This window comes from Pteropus medius, unplaced genomic scaffold (assembly GCF_902729225.1).
Source record: "Pteropus medius unplaced genomic scaffold, Ma_sr-lr_union100, whole genome shotgun sequence".
NCBI lineage: Eukaryota > Metazoa > Chordata > Mammalia > Chiroptera > Pteropodidae > Pteropus > Pteropus medius.
The window spans coordinates 522,537-543,428 of NW_024355526.1; the positions used below are offsets into that span (position 1 = coordinate 522,537).

At 65.1% G+C, this 20,892-nt stretch overlaps 1 protein-coding gene across 2 annotated transcripts in view; it reads right to left on the reverse strand.

The window, feature by feature from the left end:
• Positions 1-14,472: 14,472 nt before the first annotated feature.
• LHX3 (LIM homeobox 3) overlaps positions 14,473-20,892 on the reverse strand; it is a 7,714-nt gene continuing 1,294 nt past the window's right edge. The window contains exons 1-6 of one of the 2 annotated variants that reach the window (XM_039858792.1): positions 20,042-20,243; positions 17,744-17,915; positions 17,033-17,235; positions 16,254-16,405; positions 15,994-16,165; positions 14,473-15,175 (exon numbers count right to left, since the gene is read on the reverse strand). In XM_039858792.1, the coding sequence (XP_039714726.1) occupies positions 14,757-15,175; positions 15,994-16,165; positions 16,254-16,405; positions 17,033-17,235; positions 17,744-17,915; positions 20,042-20,135 (1,212 nt within the window). In that variant the 5' untranslated portion in view covers positions 20,136-20,243 and the 3' untranslated portion in view covers positions 14,473-14,756. Of the gene's footprint in view, positions 15,176-15,993; positions 16,166-16,253; positions 16,406-17,032; positions 17,236-17,743; positions 17,916-20,041; positions 20,244-20,892 lie in introns of those variants that run through there. The other variant, XM_039858793.1, reaches the window with a different exon arrangement.

The following is a 20,892-nucleotide window of genomic DNA, read 5'->3' on the forward strand; positions in this document are numbered from 1 at the left end:
TGCCCCGCAGTCCTCTCAGAGAGGACGGCCACCTCCATCGTACAGAGGGGCACAGGCGCCCGGGGAGGCAGGGGGGCTCTAGGCCGGTGAGAGCAGACCAAGGATCTCTGCAGATGTAAGTAGTTAAGGGCCTGGGGATGAGGTCATCCTGGGTTAGGGTGGCCCTCGATCCGATGACAAGTGTCCTCGTAGGAGAAGGCAGAGGGAGGCTTGAGACGCACAGACACAGAGAAGCCATGCAAAGACGGAGCAGAACCTAGAGTTTATGTGGCCACAAGCCGAGAGGTGCCTGGAGCCGTGCTCCAGGGATCCCACATGGGCCGAGCCTCGAGGAGGAGTCCAGGGAGCTCAGCATGGCAACTGAGCGGGTGTCCCACAGCCCTGGAAGGGTGTCCAGGGGGCAGGTGCCAGGCAGAGGGCACAGCAGGTGGAAAAGTCCTGAGCAGGAGATTCAGAAAGGAGCCAGGTCAGAGGCGGCTGGGGCACGACAGGCCTGTGCCCCTCGCCCCCGCCAGCCAGGTGCCGGAGGAGGACCTGGTCACCCGACTCTGGGAACCTACCCTGGGCAGCCTGGAAGCCCTGGTCAGGTGGTCCAGAGGCCCCACTGGCCGGTCTGGGCAGCTGCCGATGGGCTCATCTGGGCGCCCCCTTGAGGCCGTGTGCTGGGGCCCGGGGTCCAGGGCCTGAGGACGGACCCTCCCCTCTGGGGCAGCTCTCCGGAGGCACCCGAAGGTCCCCATGGCTGGATCCGGTGGGTCTTAGCCGTCGCCCGGGCCACTTCCGGCCTCCATTCCCTCCCCAGCTCATCACGGACGGGACAAAGGTGGCTTTTGTTTACACCTGGGCGCACTGCGGTCCCTGCAGTCTTCCCCCTCGCGACCCGGGCCCTCGCCAGCCCCGGTCGCCCTGCCCCCCAGTCAGAAACTAAGTAAAATAAATACACGGGACTTCCGAGCGGGCTTTGGGGACCAGATCTCCAGACGCAATCAGCCGAAAAGGCCTGCGCGCTTCCCCAGGACCGGCCTCATCAGCGTAATGGCCGAGGCTCAGGAGCCAGGGTTAGCGCTTTGTCTCTGGTGCCAGCGTCTAAGCCCCTGCCAGGCAGGAATGTGGCCCGGCCCAGCCCGACCGCGCCACCGACACCCGAGCTGGGCCACTGTGCTGACGCGGGCTCCCGGGTTCGCATTCCGGCAGATTCTCCAGCACTTTCCCTGGGATCCACTTGTCACGGAGGCCGTAAATCTTATCCTTCCAAAATGCAGGCTTCACGCCTTTTGGTTTCTGACGAATTCGCAGTTTAGGCGCAAGGGCTGGGTTTGACGTCCTAGACGATTTCGTGAACCACTTGTGGGGACGCTGCCCTGCTCGGTGGCACCGCGGCTGCATGGCGCCCGCGCAGGCCCGCCTGGGCCAGGGGCCCGTCTGTCTCCGCCCCCTCAGTCCAAGACGGCACGGGCCCCCTTCTGCCCGGGGCCAGGGGGTCCTCGGAGCCGCCTCCCTCCTGACCCGCCTTCCTCGCTGGTTCTAGAAGCTGGTTCTAGAAGCCGCCGCGGCTTCCACAGTCCAGCCTTTTCTGTTCCGAAAGCTTAGGGCAGTTTAAGCCCCGGCTGAGCGGCGGGTTGACTGTGCCGAGCGCCCACTGCGTGCTCGGTGCTGTGCCAGCCCGGCCAGGTCAGGGACTGAGGCTCGGGGAGCAGCCAGGACGGCCTTGGGGGGGGGCTGGGTCCCCACAGCCCTGCTCGCCCCGGTCCCCCTGCAGTCCCACTAGAGACAGAGGCCCCCCGGAACGTCACATTCCAGCACGGTGCAAACGCGACCCCACACGCAGCGCCCAGGCTGGGCTCCGAGGGCCTCCACCTGCACGGCCGCCATCCACCGCGAACCCGGGAAGGGCGAGCTCAACTTCGTCCTTTGTTACTAGAGAGATTTCTAGAAACGTCAGACTAAGAGCCAAGACGTCCGTTGGTGGTGGAGTACCTTGGGGTTGCTGGTGCGGGGCTCGGCCATTTGTCTGGGAGCAAGTCACTGCAGAGGACCCGGCTCTGCCACGAAGCCCGGTGTCCCCTCCGACCCCGGCCACCTCGCCTGGGCCTCCCACGCCCGCTGGTGGGGCAGGCAGCCGGGGGCCCGGCGGGCGCCTTCTCCTCAGCCACTCACTGTGGACAAGCACAGTGACCTGAAGCAGAGCCGGGAGCACCAACCTTTTCATCAGGAAAGATCTGATTTATGGGGAGTGTGGAGTCACAAATCATAGGCTTGCAGATTTACCGCCTGCGGGAGCGGGACTGACCGCAGAGAAGGCAGCATCGCCACGCTCGCTCCCCGCTTCGGTAAGACTCAAAGGGCAGCATGTGCCCCCCGCTCCCCCAAACTGGCCTGCCGTGGGCAGCGTGCAGCCACCCAGGGAAGGAAGCGACGTGTGACCGCTGGTCTCCTCGTTCAGAGGGGACCGCCCAGGCCAGGCCGGGTGTCCTTGAGCTAGGCAGTAACAGCCCGTGAGCCAGGCAGAGAGGGTGGCAGTCCTGGATGGGGGCTGGGGACGGGGCCAGGGGTTCCCCGAGCCTCATCCATGCTCTGCCCCTCCCTCAGGTTGCCCCCGAATCGCCCCTGAAAATAATCTCTAGCTCAGTGAGGAGCCCAGACCTGGCAGTCCCCCAGGGGCCTCTTGTCTGGGGAAGATGATACCCCATGGAGAAAAGCTAATCCCACCTTCCGGCCCTAATCCCCACTCGAGGAAGTGCCAGTGCCCGAGGCCGGGCCTCCCGGGGGGCCTGCACCCTGCAGCTGGTTCCCAGGGCCAGCCATGGTGACCGGCTTGCTTCCCAGCAGGGACCGTGTGGGGTCAAACCGGGACCTGACCCCTTGGGAGAGCTCCAGAACCAGAGAACCGGGGCCCGCAGTTGAGGAGTCTCAGACTGTCATGCTCGGGACCTCTCCAGCCGCAGATGGGGAAACTGAGGCCCAGAGAGGGAGAGAGATTCACTCAGCCTCAGGGGAAGCTGACAGCCCGCAGGTGGCCCCAGCCATCTCCACCAGACACAGAGACGGTGCAGGTGACTTGCTGGACAGGACGGGCCTGGGGTCCCTGAGACCTCAGAAGGCCTGGTACCTGGCCTCGTGGGCCCCCTGCCCCCACGCACACAGGGCCTGCCTCTGCCTGGGACCTGGCCGTGTGCCTGTGTGCCGGCACGTGCAACAGTGTGTGCACACGCGTGCAGGTGCCCAGCCTCGCCTGAGGTGCGCCTGGACTCCCGCAGGAGCTCCCCGCCCTGACGCTCTGGGACCCCTGCTTCCTGGGAGCCTGGGGTGGAGGTAACTTGGCACCCCCGACCCCGGCTCTCCCGTTGGCCCCTGGCCTGGGCTCATCCGGCTGTGTGGGCACCCGGGCACCCTGGGCCCACCTCTCCTCCCCGTGTTCTTAACAGAGGCTTCTCCCCCTGCTCCCGGGACCACCCGCTTGTCCGGCCCCCGCCCCCCCACGCCAAGCACCCTACTTAATGCCTTTCTCATAAGGAGTTCTAAATTATAAGCCTGAACGAGGTCTATAAATTTGACTTCATAAAATTCCACGCATCATTTTTCACGACAGAAAGGCTCTCTATTTTCTCAGAGACTAAATCCCCCTCTGCAATAGAACATTTATTCTAATATTAAAATGGCAGGTGTTCTATAAATCCTGAGTCATTACTGCGCTCATTGATTTTCCTGCAGCCTCCGGCCCGGGCTAGGAGCCACGTGCGAATGTCAGTCCATTCGATTGAGATTCATATCCTATTTGGGGGTCAAAGAGCGGGACCCCGTGAGCTTGAACTTCTATCAGCCTAAAGCTGATCAATATTTGGAGATATATTGGGGGCTGGCTGCTCGCGCAGATTAAGTGGCCATAAATACGAGGTGAGGGAAGCAGCAGAGCGGGGGCCACGCTGCCCGACCCACGGGGGTCTCGGGCTCTGCCGGGGGCCCTGAGGGCAGGGGCGGCAGCCGAGGTGCCAGACCTGGTGAGACAGGAAGTGGGGTGCAGGGCTAAGACGCAGGGCGGGGAAGCTGCTGCATGCGGCCAGTGAAGGGCTGCCTGCACCGCCCTGACCCCTCGGCCAGTGAGGAACCCACGACGCGGCCGCCGGGGCCTGGGGAGCCTAGAGAATAACCCGAGACCCTGGCCCCAGGCCAGAGATGCCACGGCAGAGCCACAGGGGCCCCGTGGGTGCCTGACACGCCGGGGGGTGCCGCTCAGTGCTGGCACCCTTCTTTTTAATAGTGACAAAGGACTAGGCTTCTGGCTGCAGCCCCTTGTCTCAGTCTTGGGGCCTCAGAGACCGTCCTGTGGGCTGTGCCCCGGCTTCCTGCCTGTGCTCTGGGCATGCGCCTCTGCTCCCCAGTGGAGTGCCTCCCACCCCTGTCCCACCCCCAATCCTGCTTGCACTTCAAAGCCCATCTGCAGCCCGGCTTCCTGGCCCTGAAGCCATCAGCGCCCCCCCCATGCTGTCTGGAGTTCCATCCACTTCATTCTTCCTGGACCCTCCTCTCACGCCCAGACGCCTCCACCCCTGCCCCCGCACCCCTGAGAGGTCCTAGGCTGTGAGGCACACGGTACACCCATATTTCTAAGTGCCTGCTGTGTCCCAGGCTGGGAGGAAAGTCTGCAAAAGCCAGCCCCTGCCCCTGGCCAGGGCAGAGGGACAAGGCCCCTGGGGAAGTGCCCGTCCCCATCCTGTGTACTGTGAAGGGCATGTGGGGTCAGCTCGCTGAGCGCAGGAGGGTCATGCCGACCCCACCTCTCCCTGGATGGGGGCGGTCCCCGGCTCTGTGGCCATTTCTAAGGCGAGTCCTTGCTGTGCCCTTGTGGTGGGGTCACCATCGTAAAGACCCGTACCCCCCTTCCCCGCCCCCTCATATATCACCCGCCCGCAATGCATGCGGTCTGTTAAGTTATTAGGGAGATAAATAATTTGAACTCCGGCCTTTTACCTTTTCCCCCAGCAGGCGGGCCGCCCCACACCCGCCTGCTGCCCTCCTGGACGGTAATTTCATTAGGAGCCTCCTGGCAGCTGGCAGGGGCCACCGTGTGAGGCCCGAATAGAATTTCTTTATGGAGATGACACATAGGAATATGAAAATTTAAGCCGGTGAGGATGTAATTTAACTTTGCATTATTTATCGGGGACACAAATCCTCTCTAATATCGGCGGCTTTGGGAGGGCCAGGGCAGGGTCACCGGGGCCTTTGGGGAGAGGGGGGCTGCCGATAGCATGCTCCCAACCCCCTCAGCCTACAGAAGCAGGTGGCGGAGTCGGGGACAGTCTGGGCAGTGGGTCGAAGCTGCGGATGCCCACACAGGACGGCCCAGGCGGGGAGGGTAGGCCCGGCTGGTGTGGACTGTGGCGGGCATTGCAGCCAGGGCAGGGGAAGGACGCGCCAGGCCCCGTGTGTGGGACCCTGCAGGTGCCCTGGGCTGGGCAAGTACTTGAACCACAGTCCCGAGTGGGCCTGCTGGGGCTGGTCAGCTCTGCCGGCCAGCCTGGGGCAGAGGCCAAGGACCCCCCGCAGGGGTGTTAGTGCCGGCCGCCCCAATAAAGGACCACACACGCTCTCTCCCGGGCTGGAGGCCACGGTCTGGAATCAGAGTGTCGGCCAGGCTGGCCCCTGCTGCACCCTTGGGGGGAGACTGGTCCCAGGCCTCTCCCTGCTGGTGGTGGCCCCCGAAACCCATGGTGTCCTTGACTGTAGAAACATTGCCCCAGCTCTGCCTCCACCATCACATGGCATCTTCTCGTGTGTCTCCCCGTGTCTCTGTGTCCAAAGGCTCCTCTTAGCAGAAGGACGCAGGTCACGGGGCTAGGGGCACCCCAGCCAGTCTGACCCCCCTTAACTAGTCACGTCCGCACCTGTATCCAAATACGTCCCATTCACAGGTGCCGGTGGCTACAGGAGGGCGCGGGGGCAAGGAGGGGTTCTGTCGCCTCAGACCCAGAGAACACTTGGAGGACGCACAGCTCGAGTGTGAAGTTGCGCAGTGAAAACTTAACGTGGCGGATGCTGATATTTTGTGCTCTTGAATATTTTTTCTTTGCAGAGAAAAGATTATTCAGCATAATTACTTCTGTTTTTCACATAATTTGATCAACTCAAAACTCTAGTTGTCCGCTAAGTTTTTACGAATACGATTCTACCGTGGAGCTTGGCAAATCCTACGAATTGTAGGGCCCTTTCACCGCTCAGTTAGATTTCGCCGAAACTCCACTTAGAAGCTTCGCGTTTCGTGTGCTCGTTAATCGCCTCAGCGGTGGGACCCAGCGACGGAAAACTCCCGTGAGCATTGCCATTGTTTGTCTGAAGGGCACGGGGAGCGCGCCGACAGAGAGGCCCTTCCTGTCGCGAGTGCAGAAGTCCAAGTCGGTTTTCATGAAACGTTTCGGTCGGAATCACAAGCCGCCGACGCCTCACGGGCTGCGTTACTTTCGCCAAGACAAAACCCGGACGCGGCGGGTGCTCGGAGTCCCCGAGGCCCGACGCCCCTTCTGAGCGCCACGTTTTCCGGAGCTAACACGTTCCCCGGAGCTAACACGTTCCCCCAAAATTATAAAAAGATAAATAAAGTGGTTCCCAAAGAAATGGGCGCGGTTTGGGGGCCGCTTTGCCAAAATATCGTGGGCAGGGGGCCCCTTGCTCAGCCCCTGCCCTCGGTCACCACTGTCCCCGGCTCTTTAACTCAGGCCCCGTGACTGCCGGGTGGGTGGCCTTCGGAAGTGACAGTGACGCCGGGCACAGGCACACTGGGGGGGCTTGGACAGTTGGAATTTGACGCGACTGGCAGGATGCTGGGGACATGAAATCTGGCTGGGCGCAGGAAGCACGAGGCAGCAGGACACCCCCCGGCCTCCTCAGCCCCCCCACGCCCCAGCTGCCCCTCGACTTGGCCCATTAACCGAGCCTGGTGACGGGGGAGTCAGGAGGAGACAGTTCCGTTGACAAATTCCGCAGAGGGTTTGGTAAAGGACAGAGTGGCAGGAGGCGGGCAGGGCCAGGCCTCTGGGGGGTGCTGGCCCGGCCCCCCTGGGCCCTGTGGAAGTCCTGCCTACACGCCCCCTTGGCCCACGCACAAAGGGCCAGATGGGCCAGCCGTGCGGCCAGACGCGGGGGTGCGGACGCGGCCCAGGCTGGGTGCAGGCCGGCCTCACGGCTGTGTCCCTGGTCAGAGGCTGGCCCAGGGCCTCCTCGGAGGCGGGGAGCCCGAGCCAGGGTCCCCGGAACCTGCAGGTGGATCAGGCAGCAGAGGAAAGGCGGGTCCTCACCCAGCCCGGCCGCTTCACCCGGATCTGCAGATGGCTCTGAGTCCACCCGGTGGCCTTTGGGACCCCCACGCCCCAGCCTCGGACTCACCAGTCTCGGTGGGGCCCCGGCCACCCTACTGCTTCTTTCTAGCTCTCAGGCGGTCCTCACACGTGGTCGGGGTTCAGAACCCCAGCCCAACACGGAAACATGCCATTGGAGGGACGTGTGCAGAGCACGGGCAGGCTCTGCGGGCAGTGGCCCTGTGCCGAAGTCTGGGGAACTCCATGCTACCCCCCAGGAACCCTGGGGTGAGGAGGAGAGAGCCAGGTGGAGAGGGAGACGCAGAGGTGGCCATGGGTTCCCCTAAACTGTGTTCAGAGCCCCACAGACAGTGGGGATGATGGACAGGGAGTGGGAGCGGCCTTAGCATGGAACATTCCAGAAGGAAAGAGGAAGGTTGCACAGGGTTGATCCCTTTGGTGGAGGAGATGCCCCTGGAGACGGAGGATGCTGAGGCTCCCCGAGGGGTCCTGGGCTGGCGCCTCTGGACTGACCCCAGGGTGTGGGGGCGGGCAGGCCGTGACCAGGTGGCCCGACAGCCCGGTGAGCTGCCCCGTCCCCGGCAGGTGGGACCCGGAGCTGACACGCTCAGGAGCCCGGCAGAAACGGCCAGCCAGGCCTGAGCGAAGGCCAGCAGCGGGACGCGTCTCGCGGGGGACACTCGGTGGTCCAGGACGTGGTCACGGTGTGACAGTAAAGCGAAGAGGGGGCAGGTCACGGCGCGGCTGCGTGGAGCGCAGCCTGGCGAGAGGTACGCGCACAGCGGCTCGCGGGGAGCAGGGACGCCCCGATGGCGATCCGCGGGGGAGCTGAGCGCAAGTCTGGGGGGTCCGTGTGTCCCGGATTTCCACAGGAGCATGTATTACTTTTGTGACAGAAGGACAAGCCACGCACGGTGGCCGCCCCCTTCTCGTGGCACTGACCAGGCAGCCGCAGACCCTGGGAGATGGAACGGGGCAGGGCCCCCCAGGACCACAGGACGCAGGGGCCCTGGCGGGGTGGAGGCTGCACCCGGCAGCCACTCTCCCAACAGTGACGTGGTCTCTCTGGGCGCTGGTGTCCCAGGCGGCATATTTCAGCCCCTGACAGCCTTGGGCCCGCCAGCCCAGCCCCTCCCTCGGGTCTGAGGCCCCATGTCACCTGAAGGACTGGGGGAGAGCACCGCCCACCTAAGTTATGAGCCAACTCGCAGCTGCCAAGGCCGCCATAAAACTCCCTGCCTCCTGAGCCATCGCCACCTCAGCCCCTCTCAGACCCCGCCCCATGGCTTCATTTTAACTAATAGGACACTTAGTTTAATGAGGAGAGTTTGCATAAGAGGAACTTGCTAATTAAATTTTAAACCTTGTCATTCTAAAGATTAGCTGGAGCCCTGAAGGAAGCATTTGTCAGGGAGAGAGGAGGTGCCCCCACCCCCCATCCGCCACCCACAAGGCAAGGCCCGCCCGCCCGCTAGAGGTCTTGGGTATAAACTATGGAGACACCTCCAACTGAGGACTGACACAGCCAAAAAGGAACCTTCCGGAAGGCCTTGAGGCACCCCCTGCGAGCTGGGGACCGTCCCAAGGAGCCTGGCCACACCGGCTTCTGGTTTTGGGGAAAAATAAATGCCATGTGAGGTGCCTCACGAGGCCGCTGGGCGCTCAGGGGTCCAGCTCCCTTTCCGCCACCCTTCTCTTCCCCCCGCCTGCCGTTGCCCGGGCTCCGGTCCTGAAGCTCGGAGCTGGTGGCGGCTGGCCGGCCCGCCTCCTCTGCCCGGGAGGGAGGCCGCGGCGAGTGCAGACCCCGCGGGGGCCGCCCCCAATCCCGGCTGTCCTGTCTGCAGCCAGCATTGTTCCTCAAGCAAAGAAAGAACATGGGAGTGGCAGATGACAAGGGTGTGTGTCATGGCCTCAGTCTGGAGCATCACAGGCCCCGATCTCCGACCTTTCTGGAGTTCAGACAAGGCTGATGGTCAGGGTGGGTCCGGCTGGGGGCCATGGCCCGGGGCCTCCTGTAAAGCTTTCAACCAGGGGACAGGACAAACTCACTTTGTAAGTGACCACCAGGCGTCAGACCAGTGGGTCCTGGTGACAAGGAGTGCAGGTCCCTGCTGTGCCAGGCGACTCTGCCCAGGGCTGGGGTCCCCCACCTTCCTGTCCAGACTCAGGGCCTTTCCTGGGAGGGGGCCATGAGTGGTCAACACCCATTCCTGTCACTTGCTTGCAGATGACACCACCAGGCCAGCTGTACTCAGCCGGAGAGGCTCCCTCTGCTGCCAGCTGCCCGCCCCGGCAGGCCGGGACCAGGGACACGGAGCACAGGTGTGCCATCCCTCTGGTCAGGGCCAGCGGCTCTGCAGACCTGTGTGCCGGACCGGAGGGGGAGGCGAGCTGAGCTGGGGTGTCCCAGGAGGGGTGAGGCAGAGCGGCTCCCGGGGACCCGCCTCTCCAGGGAGAGGGCAGCACTCAGTGTGGGTGGGACCCCGACTCCACAACGTGGTGGGGGGTCCTCCCCCAGGGCCCCCGGGCCCACACTGATGCTGCTGCTCCTGCGATTTCCTATCGGACCTGCCACCTCTGACCCCGTCGGGGTTCCTGCACTTGGAAGCGTTCCCTGCAGAGGCACGAGGACATGGTGCCCCCGGGACCTGGCACAGGGCAGTTCCCTGTGAGTCAGGAAGGGCATCCTGGGCTCGGCCTGTCCAGCCCCCTGCCTCGGGGCAAGTCCAAGTTAACCCGACCCGGGCCAAGAGGCCGAGGGACATTTCGGCCTCTGTTACAACAAAAAAATGGTCCCCCAATGAGGACCCTCAGCGGCCACCAGGTATTCATGTGCCCTGGACCGCGGAGGCACGGGCAGGGAGTGTGCGCGTGTGTAACGTGTGGAGGGCAGGTGAGCGTGAGCATGCCCGCACGTGTGCCAGCGCAGGGCCCCGAGTTCTGGGTCTGGCCCACACGCAGGCCTGGAGGGTTCTCCTCGCTCTGGGTCACTGGGATTTGCCCTCGGAACCTGAGGAGGATGGTTTTGGCCCTGCCCCAGGTTTGCCAAGCACATCATCTGCGCCTGTCCCCAGTTTTCCCTTGGGAAGCTACAGAACCCTGGAAAGGAGGTGGTGCTCGCTGCTCTGTGCAGGCTCAGAGAGGCCGAGCGACTTGCCCAAGGCCAAACAGCGGCAGGGAGCGACCAGCCTGGTCAGCTTCCCCCTGGCCCTGTTCTGGCGCCAGGCTACGCCAGGTCCTTAATGACAGACCGGCAGAACTCGGCAGGGCGCCCAGGGCATCCCCGAGCTGCCTGTCACCGGCCCAGGAGCCAGCCTAGCCCCAGCTCCGCATGCGTCGGTGGCTGGACTGTCCTACTGGCATCTAGCAGCCGGGCTGAGCCGTCTCGCCCTGCAGGAAAGGAGGGTTTGAGCGCTGTGCACGTCTGGGGGCCGGTGGCCGTCCCTCAGGGTTGACCGCCACAGCCGCTGCAGCACACCCACGCGCCCATCACACACCCGCATTGCCGACGCGGGTCTGCGCAGTCCATGGCTTTCTCCCAGGTTTGGCCTTGCACCCCGTCTGTGTGACGCCCCCTGACAGCCGCTGGCAGTCTCATACCGATGTTTTAGAGCCAGGAGGGAATATTTTTATGGTAAAAAATGAACCTCATTGCATCAGCTCCAGGAGGGATGGGAGCCGTCACTGCAGGTCGCCCAGCAGGCGGATGAAAATTCTGCTTATGAAGTCGCAGCGTCCCCATTAATTAGGGGGGAGGGGGCGCTCGTGCACCACACACCTCGCCGCCGCCAAAAGCTTGTCAACGTTCCCCACGAAGAATGAAAATGTAAATAACTTTCAGATTATTCAATGTCACCGAGGTACCGAAAAGGTCGCAATGCTGGGTGCCATTTATCTCGTTGCGGATTTAAAGAGCTTTTTTTCTATTAAATTTCTTAAAATTAATGTTTTATGTTGCTCAGAGTAATTTGAACAATTATGGGCTTAAAAGAATTGATCGTTACAGCCCCTGGGATTCAGCCTCGGGCTGATTCCTTTGAAAACCTACTGATTTATCGTGTTGCCGCTTGATCAGTCAAGACCCGGGGTTTAGACCCCGACCCCCTCCTGTCCGGCCTGGGGGCCACTCCCCAAGATAAACCAGCGGTTCTGCGGTCAGCTTGTGAGGAAGGAGATGCCGGGGCGTGTCCACGGTCTCGGGAGAGAGGGGGTGTCCCCGATTTGGGAGGGTCCTTTGAGTCTTCACCGTGTGTGAATTTTATATTCAAGAAGAAAGAAGTCCTTTTTATGTACTTGTCGAAATTATTTGTATTATTCAGGTACTTACGTTTGATAATGTAATACAATCGCCGGGTTGAAGAGTTAACAAGCCCTAACCCCACTCAAACATAAAGAGAGGGCAAGAAGCCCGGGGGGCCCGCGTACCCGCCAGGGCGCCCGCGCCCCGGAGCCTGGGCGCCCCTTCTGCCCTCCGTCCTGCCGGCCTCGCGCCCAAACCCGCGGGAACAAAAGGCCGCAGCACGCGCGCCCGCCGACGCCCCGGTTCCCTCGCCAGCCGCGCGGCGGATCCCGGCGGCCCAGACGGCGCCCGTGTCCGGTCCCGGGTGTGTTCCCCCCGCCGTCGCCCCCGGCCCCACCGCTCCCGGGCGCCGGGAACCCCGCGTTCTCAGCTGACACCCACACGCGCCTAGACGCTCTGTCGGGCTATCGGGGTTCATCGTGGGGAAGCGGGGGGTGGGCTCCAGGTAAACCCTGCAGAAGGGGACCCAGAACGATGTGGCGTCGGCCTTCTCATCGCCCCCGGCGAGCGGGGCCTGCAGACGGCCTCGCGGTCCAAGGTCCTCTCCGCCAGAGGTCTGCCCCGCCCGCCCCGCGCGGTGAGACCCCGCGCCCTCCCTGCGCGCCGCCCCGACTCCGGTCCTCGTCCGCCGGGCTGGGCCAGACCCCAGGGGTAGAGCCTGTGTGTCCCGGGGAGCGGGGAGCGCGGCGGCGCGGGGGGACGTGACAATGCGAGAGCCACCCATTTCACTCAGACAGGGACACTGAGGCCCGGAGGTCACACAGTGAGCTGTCGGGGGACCGTGGGTGTGGCCCGCGAAGCCTCGTCCCGCAGGCTCCCGGCGCGCGCTGCGCGTCTGCTGGGCCGCGGGGCCGAGCCGGGGGCGCGCGGGGCCGCGGAACCCCCCGAGCCGGGGTCATCGACGCGCAGCAGCTGCAGCGAGCTTGGCGGGAACCGCAAACAGGCGGAGGGCCCCGCGGGGACACTTAGCACTTTATTAACCTGCCAGCGCCGAGCAGGTCCCCGGCGGCCTGGGGGCGGGGCCGAGGATTTATAAGCCCCCCTCGGGGCTGCTGGAGGAGGCAGCGTCTGCCCTTGGCCACCAGCCTCACATCCCGAGGCTCGCCCGGGCCTGGGCCACTGTCCCCAAAAGGCTGCCTCAGGCCCCCGCCCCACCTGCCTCTCCCCGAGGTCCGTGACCTTTGATCCCCAGGCCCAGGTCAGCCCCAGACACTGCGCACTTCGGGTCCCGAATGCTCCATCCGCACCTGGGCTCCTCCCTGGTCCTCCCCACCAGTGGATGGAGGGGCCAGGGGGCCCCTTCTCGCGCTCCAACACCTCCTCCCCTTCTGCCCAGGCACCCCATCTGTGGAACTCCTGCTCCTCTTTCGGGGTATGGGGGACCCTAGCTTATCCCCCATCCCCTGCGCTGATCTGGCGCCCAGCTCCCCCTCCCCCGGACTAAGGGCCTATTTTCCTACCCACTCCAGTGCCTCAACTGCCCAGTGGGGGCCCTCTGGAGCCCCACATACATGGACTCATATGTTCCCCCTTCCAGGGGGCTGTCACCATTGTCTCCAACAGGAGGAAAGGGGGCTCAGAGGGGGCTCAGGTCGCTTACTCAGGGTCACACAGCAAGTTAGCAGATGGCTGGGATTGGAATCCAAGTTTGAGACCCCCATGACCGTGGCCAGCCAACTCCAGCAGCCCACCCGCACCCGGGCTGGTGCCAGCTCCAAGCTGTGAGCTGTGCTGTCATTTCCCTGGCCACCCCAGCCCCTGCCTCTCCCAGAGACATTGCGGAGGGCCCAGCCCCTCCCCCCACGGAGGGACAGTATGCTCCTCCATGTTCCAGGCTCTGAAGTTTGGCCAAGATCCAGGGACAAAAGGGCCCCAATTCACACCAGGTGCCATCCCTGGCGAGGAGCCAGCAGCTGCTCCAACACAGCTTTCAAAGAACCGTCCCCACCCCAAGTCCCTGCTCTGCCGGTGCCCAATTCTGCCTGAACCCCGAGCCTCACTAAAGACACGGACCTTCCAGCCACTGCAACTGAGAAATTTATTGAAGTCTGGGAAAGGGCCCATGGTCAGAGGATAATAAATAAAAGACACCGGACGCTCATAGAACCAACAAGCAGTTTGGGACACAGGTTTGCAGGAATTACTGGGACTCACACGCGGCCACAGCCTTTGTCTGACGGAGGAGGCGGGAGCCCCTGCCCCAGCCGCCTCCAGTCCTAATCCAACCTTCGACCAATAAGAGGTGGCTGGGGAGGGAGGGCCGGGGGCTGTTTGGCAACGGAAATGGGTGGGCTGGGCGGAGCCTGGCCGAGGCCGGGGGCTGCGGTGACTGGGGGAGGGGAGGAACACTTTGTCTGTGCTGGGAGGGAGCTCCCTGTGGGCAGGAAAGGGTGCTCTGGACGGAAGGGGCCCCCGGGGAGTTCTGTGGACTCTGCAGGCTAGTGGAGTCAAGATAGAGAAAGATCTAGAGCCAGCCACCCCAGGGGCCAGGAGGAGGCTCCTGAGGAAGGTGGGGGTTGGCGGCCCCCCAGAGGGACCAGAAAGGACGCAGACGTGACCCCCCTCCCCCCGCCCTCCCCGCTCCGCACTGCCTTCTGCCTGGACAAACGAGGCCCGTCTCTGACCTAAAGTGGGGCCGGGGCACTGCACAACGCGACAGATGGGGCCTGCGAGCTGAGGGAGCGATGAGCCTCATGGTTTAACTGTGGAAGTTAAAGCAGCTTCCAGCCTGAGGACCCTGCCGGGCCGGGCTGGGGAGAAGCCCGGAAGCGAAGGCCTGGCCTAGGCGGGGTGACATTTCATGTCTAGGATGAGCAGCAAGCCCTCAGTTTAACTGGACAGTAAAGGGAGAAATTGGCTTACAAAACAAGGCCTGCCAGCGGCCACCAGGTGGGCCAGCCCTGTGCAGGAGGAAGAGCAGACATGGACCGTCCCGGCCCCAAGGCTGGGGGCCGCAGGGTTGGGCACTCCACAGAAACAAGCCCTCCCTCGACGTCCTCTTCCTGTCCCCCGCTGGTGGCACCTGCTTCTCACGGAAGTCCAGGGCTTGGGGAAGGGAGGAGAGCCTGGCTCCTAGCACAGAGCACAGGCTGCACTGCTGGCCGGGCCGTTGAGTCAGGAGCTCAGTGGGGTTGCGGCCTCCGTCAGAACTGAGCGTGGTCCACCTCGTCCAGCCAGGAGGCGGGGCTCGCAGGAAAGTCGGGGTAGCCCCCGCTGCTCCCCGTAGACAGGTCGGAGCTGGGTCCGTTGCCTGCCAGCACCCTCATGGGCGGGGGCCCACCTGGGGCCCCCGAGGGGATGAGGCCCAAGCCAGCCTCTGGGTACACCAAGCTGGAGAGGAGGGGCTGGGGGCCTGGGAGGCTCTGCAGGGCGGCCGGCGATGGGGGGACACCGTAGGGGCTGCTGGGGCGCAGCTCGCGGTACTGCTCCGGGCGGGCCAGGCCTCCATGCTCCAGTGGGAAGCTGCCTGGGGCTCCCGTGGGCCGGCCCAAGGGCGCAGTGGGCTCCCCCAGGCTGCCATAAAGGCCGTTAGCAGGGCCCAGCTCGGCCATGGGCGGGTCTTCTGCAGTGGAAGCAGAGGGCGCTGCTCAGTGCCCACCCTCCGCCACCTCTGACCCCTCAGCACCCTTCCTGCAGGGGGGACCTGCCCATGCCACATGACAGGCCAGCCCCAGCCTCTTCTGCTCTCAGAAATCACCACTGCCCTCTGCCCCGGCTCCTCACCCCTGCATTAGTGCAGCTCAGTCCCACCCAGAATCTAAGGAATGAGGGGTCCCCTGGTGGTACGGGGTCAGGAACGGCCCAGCCAGGGCACAGGGTTCCAGGACGATCGCCAAGGCTGCTGTGGACAGGGCAGCACAGATACCTACCACCCGTCCCCAGTTTGCAGACAAGTTACTTGAGGCCCAGAGAGGCTGGAACGGTTGCCCAGGGTCACGACACAGCCAGAGAGAGTCACTGCGCTCTCTGAGGATGGGCGTGAAGAGGTAGGGGTCCCTTGGCGGGGAGGAGATAATTGCATCCCACAGAGGGACCCTCCCAGCACCGAGTGGCCCAACTTCCTAAACATCACGACGAGGGCCAGGAGCCAGAGAGCAGGTCTGGACCCTGCCCCCGTGAGAAAGCCCCCTGGACAGGCCAGGCCACAGGGCTTCTGTCCCCAAGCAGGGAAGAGCAGTAGTCCTGAGTGGCCAAGTCACAGGGCTCGGGGCTGGGGGACCAGGGTCCACAAACGGGTTTTTTTACGCAGGGCTAAAGAGGCCACTTTACCAGGAAATTCAGATTTCCAGGCTCCCTGCGACCAACCAGCCCCACGTCCTTTGCGCCCAGAGCCGCGCTCTCTCCGTGATGTGGGAGAAGCCGCCCCTGGCCTGCGCGTACCCGTGAAGGAGACCTCGGCGTCGCTGTCCTGCCCCTCCTCCTGGACGCTGTCCTTGTCGGACTTGGAGCCCCCGCGGGCGCGCTTCATGCTGCGGAAATACTGGCCCCAGCGCTGTCGGCCCGCGTCCTTCTTCAGCCTCTTCTCCTTGGCCCGGCGGTTCTGGAACCACACCTGGGGAGGGGCAGCGCGTGAGAGCCCGCGTGCAGGGCGGCCGGGGCGGGCGGAGAGGCCACGGGCGCGGGCGGCGCGGGGCGCTGACCTGCACCACGCGCATGTCCAGGCCGGTCTCAGACGAGAGCTGCTCGCGCACGTGGCGCGCGGGCTTGGGCGACGTGTTGTAGGCGCTCTTGAGCGTCTCCAGCTGCTTGGCCGTGATGGTCGTGCGCGGCCGCTTGGCCGTGGCCTCGGCCTCTGCACCGCACAGGAGCCGTGAGGCTGGGCCCGCTCCTCCCGCCGCCGCCCGGCGATCCCGCCCCCTCCGATCCCGCCCCCTTGCGCGCGCGGGGACTTCACGGCCCCCGATGCCGATGCCGACTCGGCAGCGACCGCCCGCCGTGGCCTTGGGGCCGGAGGCTTCGCAGGACGCGGGCGCCGGGAGCAATGGAGGAAACGAGGTGGGGCCTCTGGGCCCCGGCGGCCTGCGGCCTCAGCTCCCCACCCGCAAGCGCCCCGCGCTTTGTTCTCAGGGTTCGGGTAGGGCAGGATATTCACGGTCAGGGATTTAGGGAGATAATCCCGACTAGGGAGTGATAATTCGCATAATTCAGACCAGGCTCCCCGCGCGCCCGCTCCCGCTCCCGAGAAGGCGGCGGCTAAGCCCTCCGACCCCGCTTCCCCGAGGCGGATCTGTTCATTGTTCCCTCCTGTCTCCTTGGCAGGCGGGCGGGGGTGGGGACGCCTCCAGCCCCGGGGGACGAGCAGGAGCCGGAGGCGAGGCTCCCTCCGCGCCCCGCCGGGACCAGCCTTGGCTCCATTTTGCAGACAAGAAAGGGAGGGCGCCAGGGCCAGGCCCGGCGACCGTCGCCCCCTCCCGCTGACCTCGCTGCTTGGCCGTCTCGTAGTCCGCCTTGCACACCAGCCGGCTGTCCTCCATGAGGTAGAACTCGTCGCCCGTGGCCAGCTGCCGCTTGCACACGACACAGGCGAAGCAGTGCAGGTGGTACACGAAGTCCTGGGCGCGGCGCACCACCTGCGTGGGCGGGATGCCCAGCTGGCACGCGGCGCACTTGGTCCCGAAGCGCCTGCGGGACGCACAGGGCACGTCAGCGAGGCGCGCCGGCCGCTCCTGCGCCCGGAGCGGGTGGAAGAGCCTCAGGCTCGGCCGGCGCAGGGCGGTTCCGGGAGCGAAGCCGCTGGGGCGCGGGGAAGGTGAATCCCTCAGACCCGAGACCTATGCCCGCAGGCGCCCCCACCGGCATTAAGGACAAAAACAAGACCGAAACTAACAGGGAGTAACCCCAACAGAGTCCTACACACTTGGGGTTATTTTTTTATCGACTGCTTCCACAGTTTACAAAATTAATGACCTAAAAACAAAAAAAAATTGTTGATGTGTTAGCGAGGCCCAGCCACCCATGGAGAGGCCCCAGGGCGCCCTGCCTGGGTGACAGGAGGGGGTCTGGAGATGGAGGCTTCCCGGGCTCCTGGCTTGGTTATTGTGGGGAACCGGGGTCCCTCAGGGTGACCATCCCGGCCTCCTTTCCGGGGACAGATGGCGACGCCCGCCCCGCCCCGCCCCGCCAGGCTCACTTGAAGAAGTCCTCCTTGCAGTACACGCTCTCCCCGCGGCTGAAGCAGCGCTCGGCCAGCGGCGTGTGGCAGTCGCTGCACTTGAGGCACTTGCTGTGCCAGTGGCGGTCCAGGGCCTTGAGGATGAAGCGGTCCAGGATGTGCTGGTCGCAGCCCGCGCACAGCGGGATCTCTGCAAGGCGAGAAGCCGCTGCGGTCACGGGCGCTGCCCGCGCGGGAAGGATGGAAGTCGCCCTCCCGTCCCAGCCCCCAGGCCCCCTTCCAGCACGTTCTCTTCCCCAAGTGTAGGGAGCGCATGGCCCCGGAGCCCACAGCCCAGCCTGCAGCTAAAATTCAGGGAAACCGAAACAGGCTGAGAAACGCGCCCGTGAGTAAGAGGGGGCCCCGGCCGTCGCATTAGGCCAGATGTCGTCAACTGCGAAACGGCCCCAGTGCACAGGGAGGGCGGCGCGTCCGGCGCGGTGAAAACCCCATCTCAGGGGCCCTCTTGGAGCCGGGCTGGAAGAGGCGCCCTGACCGTCCCCTGGGGGCACATGTGGCTTGTGAGGCGCCCGCCACCCACTTGCCCTCATTACTTGACACGATTAACCATCCCGGTGGCGAGAAAGAGACTCCTTGCACGAGTGGCCGCCCAGCACCATGGCCTTGTCTGCAGGCCACCAAGGTAAAATCCCCTGCCTTCCCTGTCTTCGGGGGACCGCGGGGATACTTGTGAGTGGGCTGGGCAAAGGGATTCGCTGTCCTCATGCTCAAGTGCGGGTGCCCGAGTGCACAGTAGGCACTTTGCCCTCCCAAGAGTCCTAGTTACTCCAACGCTGGGTTGTGCCCCTGGGACTGAGGCCTCAGGGGAAACCGGGCTGGGGAAAAGCTGGGGAAACTCGGGGGCCATGAGGGGCTTTTCAGAGTGCTCACGGGGTGAGGACGCCCTGTTAATTCAGGAGAAGTCTCCTGTGGAGAAAAGGGCAACGCACAAGAGCTGGATCCTGCACAAATATTGCACCCACCTCGCCACGCTCACCTCGCGGTCCCGGACCCCTCCAGCTCCAGGGCCCCCAGCAGGCGGTGGGAGCACCAGAGAAAGATCTCCCTCGGATCGACCTCCCTCCCGCAACAGCGGGAAACCCGCGAAGGACGCGGTCCCGCATCGGGCAAAATCGCGGTCCCAGGTGCGGCGCCTGGAGATCCCTGGGCGCCCCCAGGCCCACCGCGGCGGCGAGGACACCCGCGTGGAGCTGAAGGCTGGACGCGCCCTCGCTGCGCGGATTCAGCACCGCGGCCCGGACAGCGCCTCGGCCCCGCCGCCCCTCGGAGCCCGCGTCGGGCAAAAGCCGGCCCCGCGCGCCCCTCGTGCTCCCCGCGAAACCCCGGCGTTCTGGGCCTTACGCTGCATGGCGACTCCGGCCTCGGCGGGTCTCCTACCCTCCGTGCTGGCGGGGCCCAGGAGAGCCTTCCGCCCGCCCGCGCGCTCCCGGCCAGCTCTCCTGAGCCGTAGGCTGCGAGCCCGCCTCCCCTCCCTCCCTCTCCCTCCGCCCGCCCACCCCTTCCTCACAGCCCCTGCGGCCAACCCCTCCCAGGAACCGTCGGAAAATAAATAAATAAGTAGGGGAGGATGAGACCCCAGAGCCCAGACGTAACCTCTTTCCCGCCTGCTCGGTTCCTGCCCGTCCCCGCCGCCCCAGGCCACCTCGGTCTCCGTCCCGCGGTCCCGCCAGCCCAGAAGCCCGCGGGGAATGGTCCTGATTCTCTGGGCGCCAAAGTACGGGGGTGAGACTGGCGCTCCCAGAAAGTTGGGGGCTTTCCGGTGGAAGGGTCCTGAGGACCAGCCCAGAGCGAGCCGACGGAGCAGGCGGTGTGGGTGCAGACTCCCGGGGCCCCGACTAGGGGTGAAATACCGATGAGGTGCAGCTCCACCCCGGCCCCTGTACCCAGCTCCTCCGCGGAGAGTAGGGAGGGTCTGGACGGGGGCTGTCCTCTTGGACACCCTCCTGCCCTGTGGTCACTGGGCCCCACGGTGCTCTCTGCATACTCTTCGGGTCAAAGAGCGGGTTCCTGACAAGCCCTGGGACTCGGAGAGCTCCTGGCCTGCCTGGCGCCGCCACCACCACAGACCCGACATCACAGCTCAAAGCCCCACGCAAACTTGGTGTTGGGGTGCCCAGGCGGGACGTGCTGGGGCTCTCGCACCCACCCCCGCCCGGGGCCCACGGGTCCCGAGGCCAGGCCCGGACAGGAGCGAGGACCTCCGGGTCTCCCAGTGGTGCGCCCTCCCTGGTGCAGCCGCTCATCCCGAGCACCCACCTCGGCGCAAGTCCTCCCTCCGCGCCAGCAGCGCCAGCAGCAGGTCGCCGCCCGCGGACGCCCGGCCCGAGCCCAGCTCCCCGCGCGCCTCCATGGGTCCCGCCGCCGCCGCTCTCCGGCCCCGAACTCTCCCGGGGCCCAGAGAGTCCACGGCCTCAGTGGCCCCGGGCCGGCGTCCGAGCGACTCCGGGCGCTGCTGGGCGCTGCGCCCACGGGCCGCCTTGGGGCCCGGAGCCTCGGACCGCGCGGAGGGCGGAGCGGGCGGGGGGCGGGGCCGCGGGGCGGGGCGGGGCCCGGGGGTCGCTGAGACTTTCCAGGGGCGTCCGCCAGCTCTTCGCGCCTTGGCGGGAACCGGCAGAGGAGGAACCGGGCCAGGGCTGCCCGCGGGCGCCGGCCAGGGCCCCGCAGCTCCCTGCCTCCGCGTCCCCAGCGCGGGCTGAGGCCTGGACTGGAGCGAGCGCGCCCGGGTAGGCTGTGGGTCCTGGGAGGAGGGCCGGGGAGGGAGCTGGGTCCTTCGCTGCTGAGGCTCTGCTCGAGAGATAGAGCTGGGAGATGTGGTGACGTCTGGTCAGCACAAACGCCACCCACCCAAGACCCAGAGATGGCAAGTGTGGCACCCAAGGGCTAAGAGCAAAGCGACCAGGAGCCGTTGGCAGCCTCAGACCTCCCAGCCTGACCAGCTCCTGGACTCCACCCATGGAACTTGCCCTCTGAGCGGGCAGGGCGCAGGGAAGGAGGGCCATCCTAGGGAGAGAAAGCCAGTGTCCTCCGCCCACACAACAGCCCAGACTCCGGGTCAGGAGGGACAGAGCTGGGGAAGCCAGGACCTACTCTCCTGCCCCAACCAGCAC